We start from the raw sequence: 13,002 nt of genomic DNA on the forward strand, positions 1-13,002 counted from the left end.
GACAGGACTTGTCTATCTTCATAGATGTGATTAGCTCCCCCACTCTTGAATCGACTCTAACAATGGCAAAGTGGCCGGAAACCATGCCGACAGCCTTCCATTACCCACTCACTGTACACAACATGTCGCCTCCTCACCCCCCCCTCCCCCAAGGATTCTCTGACTGACCTGAACTTCTCATTACTTAAGGCCAAAATAGCGTTTGAAGCTTTGAGGTGACACCGAATTTTCTATAATCACTAAGTTCTTTGACCGACGATGGTGCCAATTTCGATACCGCCATGGCTGGCCTTTGTAGGCATCGCCGGCCTAGCCTTCTCAATTCATAAAATATTACAAGTCGGAAGAAGGCCGAAAAATATGCCTTCAGGGCCACCAACTTTGCCTATAGTCGGCAACCTCCACCAATTGCCGTCAAAGGACGTGCACGTCAAGTTCAAGGAGTGGGCTGATGAATATGGGGAAATTTATTCCGTGATGCTTGGTAACCAACGCATGGTTGTCCTGAATTCACCGCGAGTTGTCAAAGACTTGATTGATCAGCGATCTAACAATTATTCCTCACGACCTGAGATGTATGTCGGTCAGACACTGATATCGGGTGGTTATCGCCTGGTCCTCATGCAATACGATGAAGGATGGCGTCTAGCCCGCAAAATGATCCACAACCTTCTCAACATCAAAACTGCTGTCGACTATATTCCGTATCAAGAGCTCGAACTTCGGCAGATGCTGGCAGATATGATAAAAAAGCCCAACAAATATCACGATCATGTAAGACGCTACAGCACGTCGCTGGTCACGAGCATGACATTTGGATGGAGAAGTTTAGCTTTTCACGACCCGGACGTTAGACAAATTTACGAGGTACATTCGATCTCAACCCCACACCTACTCATACTGATATTACATGACTCAAGGGCTTCGAAGAATTTGCTGTGGCATCGCAAGTATCTGCCTCGATGCTAGATTATTTCCCGATTTTGCGGAATCTTCCCGTCTTCATCAACCCTAGTAAGAAGAAGGGCAAGCAGCTTCACAAGGAAGAAATGAAGTTGTACAAGAGCTATGTGCTCAAAGTTAAAGATAGAATCACAAAAGGGATTGCGAGCAAAAACTTCTGTGAAGACATGTTCAAGTCACAGGAGAAAATGGGGTTCTCAGATGACTGGGCAAGCTATGTGAGCGGTACTCTTCTTGAAGCGGGATCTGACACAACGGCCTCTATCTTCCTCTCATTCGCAGTGGCTATGATCAATTTCCCAGAGGTCCAGAAGAAAGGTAGCTGGTTTTTCCTGATCAAGGTCAACTATAATCGCTAATCAAAAGTCCTAGCCCAAGAAGAGATTGATCGTGTGATTGGGCCCTACAAACTGCCAACTATGGCTGACGAGGTAAGGATTCTAAAGTGATGATGGTGAAGCTAGACTGACCGTTTAAATTAGTCCAATTTGCAATACATTCGTGGTCTTGTTAAAGAGTCACTCCGATTCCTGCCTTCAAGCATCCTCGGCATCGTTCCTCACGCAACGACCAATGAAGATACATACAAGGGATACACATTCCCAGCAAAGACTGGCATGATGATTAATGTGTGGGCCCTGAATAACGACCCAAAAAGATACCCGAATCCCCGAAATTTTGACCCAGAAAGATATAAGGACGACTTCATGCGCGCCCAGGAGAGTGCCAGCCAGAATGATCCTTACAAGCGCGATCATTTCACTTTTGGCGCCGGTCGGCGCGTATGTCCAGGCCTAAATATAGCTGAGCGCTCGCTATTCTTAGGTATCACATACATTCTGTGGGCGTTTACATTTGAACATGATCTAGATGAGAACGGCAACATGATCCCGGTCTCTACTGAAGCAGTCACTCAAGGGATTGTATGTCGACCTACACCATTTGCGTACAAATTGATTGAGAGAGATCCTGAACGGACTCTACGCGTCCTCAAGGCGTGGGATAATGCCAAGGAACTTCTGAGAAAATACCCTGAGGGTATCAGAAGCACCCAGTACGCTGAGGATTGGAAGGACTTTACCGCCCAGGAAAAGCTTTAGTGTGTTAGGGGGCCATCTCCTATATGGAAAGACGCGCGTCATGTGCTTTTCGAGGAATTCAGGGCTTGCTACTCTTCTTCAGGCCTTAGTCGAAGTTTGGTGATGTACGCAAAGAGACCTTGGAATGGATGCACTCCATTCTGACAACTTCATGACATACATCAAAACAGGGGTGAAGGCCAAGTGATTCCATTCCAATACCCTCAAAATTCTTCAAAAATCAGTATTTTTACATCTTTGGCTGGTTATTGATCATAATTTTGATTGTTTCCTTTATTTCTTCGTATGGCTCTACCCGCGTAACACAATCTGGATCTGCAGATTTGGCTGTTACCCTTCGAGGTTGATTGCTTTTAAGTGAAGCTAAGTTAATACAAGAGTGCCATTCTGTGCCGTGCCAACACCTTCAAAACATGACGGTCAGAGCCCTAACAGGAAATTACGGAGAGTGATACCGAGGAGCTTTACTGATTTTCTGGCTTTGACTATTCTGTTATCGCATGGGTCGACATCTGGGTGTTGGTAGGTCACCCCCCACCCCTCGGGGGGTTCGAAGTGTACTGGGGCGAATTTCTCTAGAGCGATACCGAGGCATGCCTTCTCGCCCACTTATCGCACTCGCAGAAGGCGATAGGGAGAGAACGGCAGTATTCTACTGCGTAGCGTCTCATTGTGATCATCATGGCGTCGTCGACGTAGCTGAAGTTATTGGTATATTGCTTCGGTCCCTAGTACGATAGAGGAGAATTTTGTCAACGCCCATTTTCCGCATATCACAATGCCTCTTCCAGAAATTGCGGCACTGACGCTAGTTAGCAAGAATAAGGCCATATGATATATTTGCCATAAACAATCGCTGGATCTTAAACAGCCACATTTGATTTCTGCAAGTCTGGCGACAATGGTGATGCTGTATATATAACCGTCCCCGAAACCCGCCTTTTTTGACCGTTGAGTACCAAGAGGAAAATTGAATACTGTCCGATGAGAAGAAGTACAGTATGCCGTGTTATCTGACACGTTGGTCGTTCAGCCATCGTGTTTGTTCTGATTAGCTTTCAATTCTGGTTATCAAAGATAATAAGTAATCTGCTTCAAATGATCACCATCCCTTTCTTTATACGGCTTATCTTCTCAGGAGGCCCAAACGCAGCGTAATATCCGCCTTCCACATTCTCAGGCTTATTGTCCTCAGAACAGCCTATTTGTTCATGAAGCAGTACGCCGAACATAAGCTTGGCTTGCAGTGTCGTTTCGCTCATTGGCTCGGCCCCCAAAGTATTCCAGTTTGTAATCTCGTTCACCTGGCTGTTGCGCGTAGCAGCCAGGATTGACGAGAATGCCATCCCATGACTCACACCATTATCATAAAGCGCCCAAATACCAAGAGAAAGGCAGACCAATGATACACCGAAGGCAATACCGTACGCAAGTAACAAATTGCGTTGGTCATAGAAATGCCTATTCACCGGAATCGTAGTCGCCACATCCACCAAATTCCTCTCTTTCGCCCTATTGATATGTCAACGATCACAATAAATACTTGTAATCTCTCAAAGGAATGATATCACATACCAGAATCGGCTATCGCTAAATAAACTCAACGTGGCATTTCTCGCTATTTCCTCCATCAGTTCTGCAAAGGTCATATTCCTTGCTAGGTTCCTGTCCACCTCAGAAAGTTGCACCTGAAGCGAGGCGACACTCGCTCCGAACGGGGCCGCCGGAGAGCTAGCTGCCTTGTCAATAGCATCTACAATGAGACTTATGAGTGCGGTGTCAGCAACACGTGTTTCATATGAGCCGATGGCCGCGTAAGCAGAGTCTGCTGTCTGGCCTTGTGGAGCATTGACGTAGATGACGATGGAGCCATTGAACACATTTGTTAGAGCTTGGAGGTAAGCGTTGTAGGAAATGCTTAGCCTGGAGCCAACATCATCGAATTGGTGGGTGGGGGTTTCAATTATGATTTGTGTTGAAGCAGATGCGGAAAACTGGACATTGTAGGTGTGATTTCGGAGATTGCAGGTGAGGGATTCATAGAGTAAGCGAAACCAGAGTGCGCTATCGTTCTGATACGATAGGTATATGGTGCCTCCGCCCGATGACCCGTATAGCCTGCCTTCATTGTCGAACGCATCTTTGAGAGCAGATAGAGTCTCGTTATCAGTGGGCTGAATGCAGTGAAGGGCTGGTCCGAGGAAGGTCATATTATACGTGCTGTTGGCGTAGATGGGGTTCATTGGCAGGATACCTGGGATGGAAATTGCTGCCGCCAAAATGCGGCTGAGGACGGGTGAGACGTCAGAGTCAAGGCCGGAAGATTGAAAATTTGTAGGGTCGTAGAAGTTTAGCCCAGGGACTAGGGAGAAATTGGAAGTGACTTTTGAAGATGGGACAACAGTCAGTGTGGCTTGGGTAACAAGGGCAGCAAAAGGCATGATCCTAAACATACCTTGAGTAAGTCCACGGCCCTGAACTCTAGGTTTGAAAAGAAGTCTCATACCAAGTGAAGCTAGCAACAAGAGCAGCAAGTCTGGAATGAATGATGAAATCAGGACTGATATAGGCTGAAAGGTCCGAAGTTGCCGCAAAGATGGCATCGAGGCCACCGACCGAATAGCTACGAGATCGCATTTGTACCCATGCATATTGTTTATAGGCCATCGTGATAGATGCTGCAAAGCAACTCTTCGTCAAAAATGCGAGCGCAGTGCCGAATCCGGCATGCCATTCCTGATTCGATACATCAAAGGTTCCCTTCGATTCCGTGACGATTCTACCATCTAGCCTGTGATAGTAGAGGTGATGCCAAATAGCGAATGCGAGGCCAGCCAGAAGAAACATATTCATTCTGAAGAAGGTCGGCCAGTGAATGCTCCATCTTGTTGAACTTTGGCGCAATGGCGGCATGCAGGAATTGGTATCCTTCTGGAGCAATTTGATATCTGGCGAAGATCCATTGGAAAGTAGTGAATTAAAAGTAACGGTAGAGTAGCTACTCTTGTAGTGTTACAGCCCAAATTAACGCTTGAATGACTTTATGAACTTATTCCGGCACGAGACACCTAAGTTATTTGTATTGAAGACCCCACTAGGGAGCAGCCTACGTGCAGTTCAACATGATTAGTACTGCCATGACATCCAGCATTTTACGAGGCTGGCCTATCACCTCCAGTATGGGCCTGGGTAATATTTCCTGATTTGTCTACTCAACGGATTTAGGTCTGCCCTAAAAATGGCATGGCAGTGGCCGTGACCCGTCGACTATAGGCTGAAAAAAAGAGCCTTGCCTTCGAGTTATCCATGTTTACTCCGAAGTTCATGGAGGCTATAAGCTAGACCAACCTCTATTTAGTGAGTGTTCTTATTCTTGGGATTCGACTAAAGTGCACTGTAGGGGAGTTTTTTTTCTTCGGTTGAGAGAAGGAAGCGGTTGTTTATCCTGAGTGATACTCACCCAAGGTTGAGCGGCGTCGTGCAGGGTCTTACGAAGTCCCTTCAGTAGAAACTTATCATCCACAACCTCACGATCTTGTGCCGCTGATTGGACATGATTCTTCTCGCCATCTGCACACAACCGCAAATAGTGAGACCGGGTCGCTGTTGGCTAAATACCCATGCACCTTTGGCTAGTACGGGGCTGCAAAGATGCCATGACTTTCCATTTCAGGTATCTCGCAGGTCGCCTCGTATAAAGTGAGCTTAGAGCCCCACTTATGATAAAAGAACGCACAAAAGAATCTCAATGCTGACTATCTTTCACATAAGTTATCTAAAGAAGATCTGAGATGTTCTGTTGTTAAGGTTGATTTATTAAGATTGCGAAAATACAAGGAGCCTTAGCCCTCATCATATACAGTTCCATTTATTCGAGGCTTGGAGGGCCAGTGTGGCGGTCGCGCGATCGAGTGTGAGAATCTTGACCTGCACTCACCCAGTCTCAACCCTGTCGCGCGAACATAAAGCGGCGCTCGGCATGAGCACAACCAGGCGACACCCACCCGACTATTGTCCGCTCATAAGCCACACGCCGGTCCGTTGGTAGTATGATAGGTGACCACATGCGAATCCTGACCGTTATATGTATTTGGTCTTATAGATTTTAAATACATGTGATCTCGGCAGCCTACTCTTCAGTCTCCGTGGCCCCTCCACCTGAATGCCCCACCTGTATTCCCGTGAAGCGCTGACTGTTCCTTTAGCTTGATATTCCATCTTTTCAACCCTCCTTGCACTGTGTTCCCAGCAGCCAACCTTTGCTTTCCTTCTTTTCATCTTCACTCCCTTTTTTGCTTCTTTCCGGGATTGAATTAATCTGATCAAAGCCGACTCCAGAAAGCGTTTACAAAGTGGTGAGTACAATTGACTAACCTTGCAGTTCTCTGTCTTATTACTTAACAAACGGAGGATTTCTTGCGCAAATGCACTTAAAACATTATGTGCCTGCTGGTGTGTGGCTGAAATACAACTAATATTTGGGCGAGTTTCGCCTTATCGTCCAGGTGAGAAATCGGCGAGCGCCACCCGCTTTAAGGTCGCAAGACCTAGATTGGGTTGCGCGATTCCAGCACAGACTTCCAGAGCCAGGCAGGAATGCCCTCTTCGTCAATATTGCTGGATTCATAACAATTGAATCATTAGCGACAGCACATAGCCTCTGTATCTGAGATTAAGATCGTAGATCATCTCTGTTCATTGCGGTCAAGTCATTTTCAAACACTAGATGATGCTTGTGGTGTGTTTTATATGTTATGCATAGGCCTGGCGCCAACAACACTCGAGAGTCAACCGGCCTAATTCAGCGCAAAGTCCACCTATTTGGTGCTTTGTAACCGCCCGGCCTTTGAGTACACGACTGCCTCGTCGATTCTCAGTTTCAAAGACATCCAGAGCTCAAATTCTGTTCTTTATCGATCCACCTGTGAAATATCGCATTATAATTGGACTTCGAATGGACTGTAGAGTCAAACCCTGGGTGTTTCAGATCTCTAGCCTGACAAGAGACCAGCCCTATTCTTGTATATATCTTCTGACTGATTTAGTGGCTAGAGTATTAAAGATGAACCATTTTTCATGAACTATAGGTAAAGGAGTGCTCTACTTTTATTGGCCGTGATGGAATTTTGAAATGGGCCGGCCCATAGGCGCTACCGAACTTTAATCATGCGAGTGGGGTTAGAAAAATGAGAGCTCAGGAAGGATTGCCCTAAGGGTGACTGATTACGCAATCCCCACACAGACCCTCTCGGCTGAACTGCATATACGAGCTGCAATTGAATGCAGTAAGAACCGCATTCAGTCACAGTAAAGTGGCATGAATTGGGTGGATAATGAGAGGACTATACAGATAGGGATAAGTGAAGGCCAACTTGATTTTCCTGGGCTGGTGGCCAATAGTAGAAACACCGCACTGTAAAACCATTTGATGGCTGAAAACTCCGTCTCTTGGCATCTATACATAATCTCTCAGCTGGAATGTATGTAAGCTACGCTTTGTTAACTAGGCCGTCAGAGTACTCTGGTTCCTATGTATTGTCTAAACTTTGCCAAAAGAGGAAAAGAAAAAGTCAGAATAAAGAACAAGCTTTACGAAAGCCTCAATAGCTTTGGGGCTCAGTAGTATTCTTCGCATCCAAGCGCTTCAATGGGCGTTAATTATTGACTTTCGGGTACTTTACGCGCGTTGCGGCTTTGGGTAGGACTGCGGGATCACACTTAGGCATCGATTTAGTTAAATTAGTCATCTGATGATTGTCTTCTGCTGCTATCTATTGGCCGGATTCCTGAAAGTTGGCCAAAGATGCCCAGAAAACACTATTACTATTGACCACGAGGGTCTTCGAACTGAATTTCTCAATCATGTGGTCAGATATAACTAACGAGAGAATATAAAACTTATCAAGGCACTAGACTTAACATGAAGGGTTGGGTCGTCTGTCCTTAGTCTGAGTGCACTCTATACTCTGCTCCAAGCTCGTTCATTTCCGCCATTTCCATTTTTTTCACTTTCAGACGTTTCCAAATGAAGTACAGTCCACCGAGAATCACTGCGGCAGCTACTACTCCACCCACAACTCCTCCTGCAATTGCTCCTTTGTTGGTATGTGTTTTACTGTGTGTCTGGGTTGGGGTGGGTGCGCTTGAAGTACTGGTAGGTTCACTTGTAATACTGGTGGGTGCGCTTGTAGTACTGGTGACTTTCGTGCTGCTGGTGCCACTAGTGACTTGGATTAATTAGTAAGTCTCGCGTCGCGATAGGTGAACTGACGCTAGTGAAGGACTTACTGGTTGTTATTTCCGCCTCTTCGAGAGTGCGGTATATAGCGGTAGGAGCCGAATCACCGAGGCACCAGTGGGCTGTCCTGTTCCATCCCGCGGTTGAAGAAGTGTATGACTCGAAAATCGTCATTTCCTGGCAGGACTGACCAGTTGGGCTGGCCTCGTCAAATTCCTGTTAGCCCTTCATTCCATCAGTTCGAATATCCGTTTATTCTCTTACCAGCTATAACTCCACCACGTGCCACTGTATATGAAATTGTACACAGCTGCATTGTTCAAACATGCTGTTGGAAAGTTGCACGAAGTGGTGCATGCTGAGGGAAAACTGCACCCCCCAGTGTCCTCGTCAGCACAGCAGTCTGCATAACTCCCACTAGCGACAAGAGCGGAATTTGTGGGGCAAGCCGTTGAGGTCACATCTGTAGGTTCAATGAGAATGTTGATCTTGAACCACCGAGCGGAGTATCCTCACATCCATCTGAAAGCCAATACCCCTTGAGGTTAGAATCAGTAGGGGTATACGTGAGGACTGACGTGATTGTAGTCATTTCATGTATCTCAGCTATGTCATAATCTATAATTCTTTTGCAAAGAGAAGACAGGTAGTGATCCTGACCACTTGGTATCAGAAGCCAGCGAGGTCTCCCCTTATATGAGAAAAATGAATGACAACACGAAAAAGCAGTCAGAAGGTAAATCCATTTTGGGTAGTGCTGCCGAGGGCTGAGAATCGAGAATTTTTCCACGTACTCCCTAAAGATCTCACGTCCCCCCTCTAACCCGATTCGGCCATTGATCTAAGTACCCCCTAAGTACCGATACTTTTTCTGCCACACTTATAATATGAATTCTCTCTCTATAGACGTGCTTTGATCTCAATGAATTCGGTTATCATATTCAGCACATAAATCATATATTATCAACGATTTTTGATACAATTCAAACTCATTAATCTAACCTCGCTGCCTCTGAGTCCCCACATCCAACATTCAAATCGCGAGGACTCCTATCATATACAGCGGTATATCTGGTACTAGACCTATATCTGCATTACAGAATCTACCATGTCCTCGCTTTATCGGACTCTGCCCCTGCTGAGTCCTGGCAGAGAACGCTGAGTGTGCTATCGCGGTTCCTGTGTCTACCGTGAATATTGCATTCTATTGAGAAAAGCATACAGAACTCGGTCAATTCCTGGCCATTACAGCTTAGAGATCATGTAGTCTACAGGGTCATAGTCTCAGAAAGCATTAAGTAACTCGGGATTTGGCTCCCTAACTTTGGGAGTCAATTTATATAAATAGGTGAGATAAAATACTTAGGGGTACTTGGACACAATGGCCGAATCGGGTTAGAGGGGGTACGTGAGAACTTTAGGGAGTACGTGGAGAAATCCTCTGAGAATCAATGATTAGCGCTGAATGTGATGAAATCTCTCAGCGTTCTAGATCCAGTGACTGGTGATATGACAACCAACGCGCGCTTGAGAGACTTTACAGTGGGGTATATTACCCTGGACCGAATCTGGAACAGAATAAAATACAGCGGCTTCGCAAGATACTAGTACCATCGGGTTTAATTAATTAGATTATAATAGATAGGCTGATCGGCCTAAGTGGGGTTAACCGAAGGCTTACGCACACTAGTCAGCTGCCGGTTTCTAAAGCCATCTTGGGTAGCGCCTTTCGGGTTCATAAAGCCAGCGCTAAGGACATTCAGCTACGTAGAAATTACGTGGCTGCTTCTACAGCGGAGCAAGTCCAGATAAGGCAATACCCAGAAACTATAAAGGGTCGGGTGCGTGCGCCCCCAAAATCCTTCAAGAATTTGCTGTCTGTGCAACCGTGGCAGTGAGGCTCTAGGCTGCAAGCTACCAATCATTGGGGAAAGACGATGAAAACGAGTCTGCCCCCTGAAAGAGTGGAATTCTTATCGTAGATTCCACTTACACGCCCATCACGGCTTTCGTGGTACACCATTTGCGTCTTGGGAATTTCACATTGCATAATAATTTCTAACTCAACATCCCATGTTCAGTTATTGTGACGCAGGGATAGATACACGGACAGGAACAATTGTACCATGGAAACTGATTGGACCCCGGATATCGTGATAGGCGTGGACTTTGGCATGACCTGTACGGGTAGGTTTCGCCTTGTTTTTTGCCTGATTTCTATGCTACTATCTTACCAAATACTTGAACTTCCCGGGCTAGGAGTTTCCTATTCATTTGCTCCAGACTGGCCAACTCCGAAACCCCTCCAGCATTGGCCAGGATTAATAGGCAGGGAAATTGCCAATAAAGTTCCCACGCAATTGAAATACCTGTCTTCCACACCGACAGTAGAAAGCTGGGGCTTCAGATGCTCTTTGGATTCTGGGGACCTCAGTGAAAACGTGAAGAAACACTTCAAACTTCACTTGGACCCCCAGTTCCTGGACAAACGGCCAGATGCTCCCAGCCATCATGAAGCAATGACGTATTTCAAAGACTACATCCAGCTAATTTATCGCTATACGGTTTCGTACATGGCGAATAAATTTCCGCGTTTTTTCTCGTGCCGAGTTGAATTCATCTTCAGCGTTCCAACTACATGGAAAGACCCACGCATGGTTACAGAATTTAAGAATTCAATAACCCTAGACTCACCATATCACCAAGCTATGATAGGGCTGTCAGAGGCAGAGGCAGCTGCAGTATATGCCAGTGGGAATAATTACCAGGTAGATACTGGACCCGTTCTTGCTTTTCTTTCTCATATTCGCGGCTAACAGCGCCGACCCACGGGGTCTCCCAGCAAGGCGATGTAGTTCTCGTGTGTGATGCTGGAGGAGGCACAACGGACGTTAATATTTTAAAGGTTGTTTCGCCGGCAAAAGAGTCCACTTCTTTCATACCACTTGGAGTTGTAGAAGGTATTGTATCGTGCCAAAAAGCAAAACAGATCGTCATTGACTGGAAACAGGAAAGCCAGTTGGCTCCGTGATGATCGATATAGGAGCTCACCAACTTATAAGTAGTAAGCTGGAACAGATGCGAGACACTTTGAAAGGATCTCCACAGGAGATTGCCTCGCAGGCGATGAGGACTGGCCACTTTGAGCGGTTCAAATGCGCCTTTGGCACCCAGGAAACAGATTCCCTTTCGCTAAAGCTTGATTGTCCATCGCTATCCCCGGAAATATGCTTCCCAGAAATGGGGATAGCAAACGGGCAAGTCATTATAAGTCGGTGCGTTTCCCTGTTTTCCCAATTTCTAATTTTTACTGACCGATTATTTACAGAGATGAGATCCAAAAGTTTTTCGATCTCATAACAGACGAAATATATAATTTGCTGGATGGGCAAATTCGACGGCTACAATTAAGCTGCCCACTAGAGCACATAGTTAGTACCAATTACTGCCACTCCTTGCGCCTTACCCACTGACATTGTTTTGAGTCTTTCGTCGTGTTGTCTGGCGGCTTGGGGAGCTCAGCTTATTTGACGAAAAGACTCAAGGACAGATACGAGAACCTAGCGATAGTCCCTAACACCATCGAAATTTTGACAGTCGACGAACCGTATGTGCAGGAGCCTCACTTGCTTGGAGCGAATTCAGCTAATCACGGCAATCCCGTTTTTTACCAGGCAGCTGGCCGTCGCTCAAGGCCAGGTCATGAACCGAATCCGACAGTTGAAAGAAGACTGGAGTACAATACCAATGGTTTGCAGTCGAGTCAGCTACGGCATCATATGCGACAAGCTGTATGATCCTACACGCCATCTGGGCGAATCTATACGATACGACGAGCGTGACAAGTCAACATATGCGGTGGAACAAATTGATTGGCTTGTTATTCAGGGGAGTCCCATTCCGCGAGTAGGAATCTCCAAAGAATTTAAACGAAAGGTCTACCCCAGGGACATGGCAAAACCGTGGAAGGCTCAGATCATAATGTCAACCCTGTCACCGGAACAATTACCTTCGAGTATGACACACGGCCAAGGGGCAAGACTAATCTGCAATATTGAGGTCGATATGCGCAGCGTGGAAAAAAAGCCAAAGAACCAGCATTGGTATAACATGCAACCGACATACTTTCTGGCGAATATAATTGTGAAGGTCATAGTTGGGCCAATGGACCTTCATTTCGAACTATGGAATAAAATTGGAAGGAAAATTCAAACTACAAGACAGAGTCCCATTACCGTGAAATGGGTGCCGATGATCAAAGAGAAGGATGATGACGTAAAGGAACTCGAGGGGAGTTCAGCAATCTTGGAGACTTCTAAAGCACAAGTGCATGAGCTTGCTTCTAAAGCACAGGTGCATGAGCTTGCAGGTTAGATAACGGGGCAGCCAAGGCAGGTCTGCAATTTTGTATTCCACAAAGATTTTCAAAACTCGTGGTCTATGCAAATTGGAAATTGAAAGATCACAATTTTTCGCCATTATACTCATTGCACTAGCCATTGCGGTTAATATTTAAACTCCGGCATAACCCGGCCCATTGTGCCAACCCAGCCCTTGTCCAGGCCTAACCCAATGGGCTTTTTTAGCCCATTACTGCCTAGGTCTGCCTGATTCTGTGAATTACCTTGTTTGACTATTTGCCCGTGTTTGAGGTGGAATATATACCAGAGTGAATATTACTATTATTGAATGCTAATTGGT

The 13,002-nt window shown here is 46.0% G+C and overlaps 3 protein-coding genes across 3 annotated transcripts; 2 read left to right on the top strand and 1 right to left on the bottom strand.

The window, feature by feature from the left end:
• Nucleotides 1-258: 258 nt before the first annotated feature.
• N7520_002364 (cytochrome P450) lies at nucleotides 259-2,063 on the top strand (the record flags this gene model as incomplete). The annotated part of the gene is made up of 4 exons (XM_057136299.1): nucleotides 259-867; nucleotides 921-1,281; nucleotides 1,336-1,394; nucleotides 1,446-2,063. The coding sequence occupies 4 exons, from the start codon at nucleotides 259-261 to the stop codon at nucleotides 2,061-2,063; spliced, it is 1,647 nt and encodes a 548-aa protein (XP_056998985.1).
• A 1,094-nt stretch (nucleotides 2,064-3,157) lies between these two features.
• N7520_002365 (uncharacterized protein) lies at nucleotides 3,158-4,916 on the bottom strand (the record flags this gene model as incomplete). The annotated part of the gene is made up of 3 exons (XM_057136300.1): nucleotides 3,158-3,575; nucleotides 3,639-4,508; nucleotides 4,570-4,916. 3 exons carry the CDS (start codon nucleotides 4,914-4,916, stop codon nucleotides 3,158-3,160), a joined length of 1,635 nt encoding a protein of 544 aa, XP_056998986.1.
• A 5,511-nt stretch (nucleotides 4,917-10,427) lies between these two features.
• On the top strand, nucleotides 10,428-12,675 carry N7520_002366 (Hsp70 family protein; the record flags this gene model as incomplete). Its single annotated transcript, XM_057136301.1, has 6 exons — nucleotides 10,428-11,069; nucleotides 11,144-11,261; nucleotides 11,312-11,576; nucleotides 11,630-11,732; nucleotides 11,787-11,908; nucleotides 11,976-12,675. The coding sequence occupies 6 exons, from the start codon at nucleotides 10,428-10,430 to the stop codon at nucleotides 12,673-12,675; spliced, it is 1,950 nt and encodes a 649-aa protein (XP_056998987.1).
• Nucleotides 12,676-13,002: the final 327 nt, after the last annotated feature.

Source organism: Penicillium odoratum (assembly GCF_028828045.1).
Source record: "Penicillium odoratum strain IBT 22623 chromosome Unknown utg000002l_segment0_segment0, whole genome shotgun sequence".
NCBI lineage: Eukaryota > Fungi > Ascomycota > Eurotiomycetes > Eurotiales > Aspergillaceae > Penicillium > Penicillium odoratum.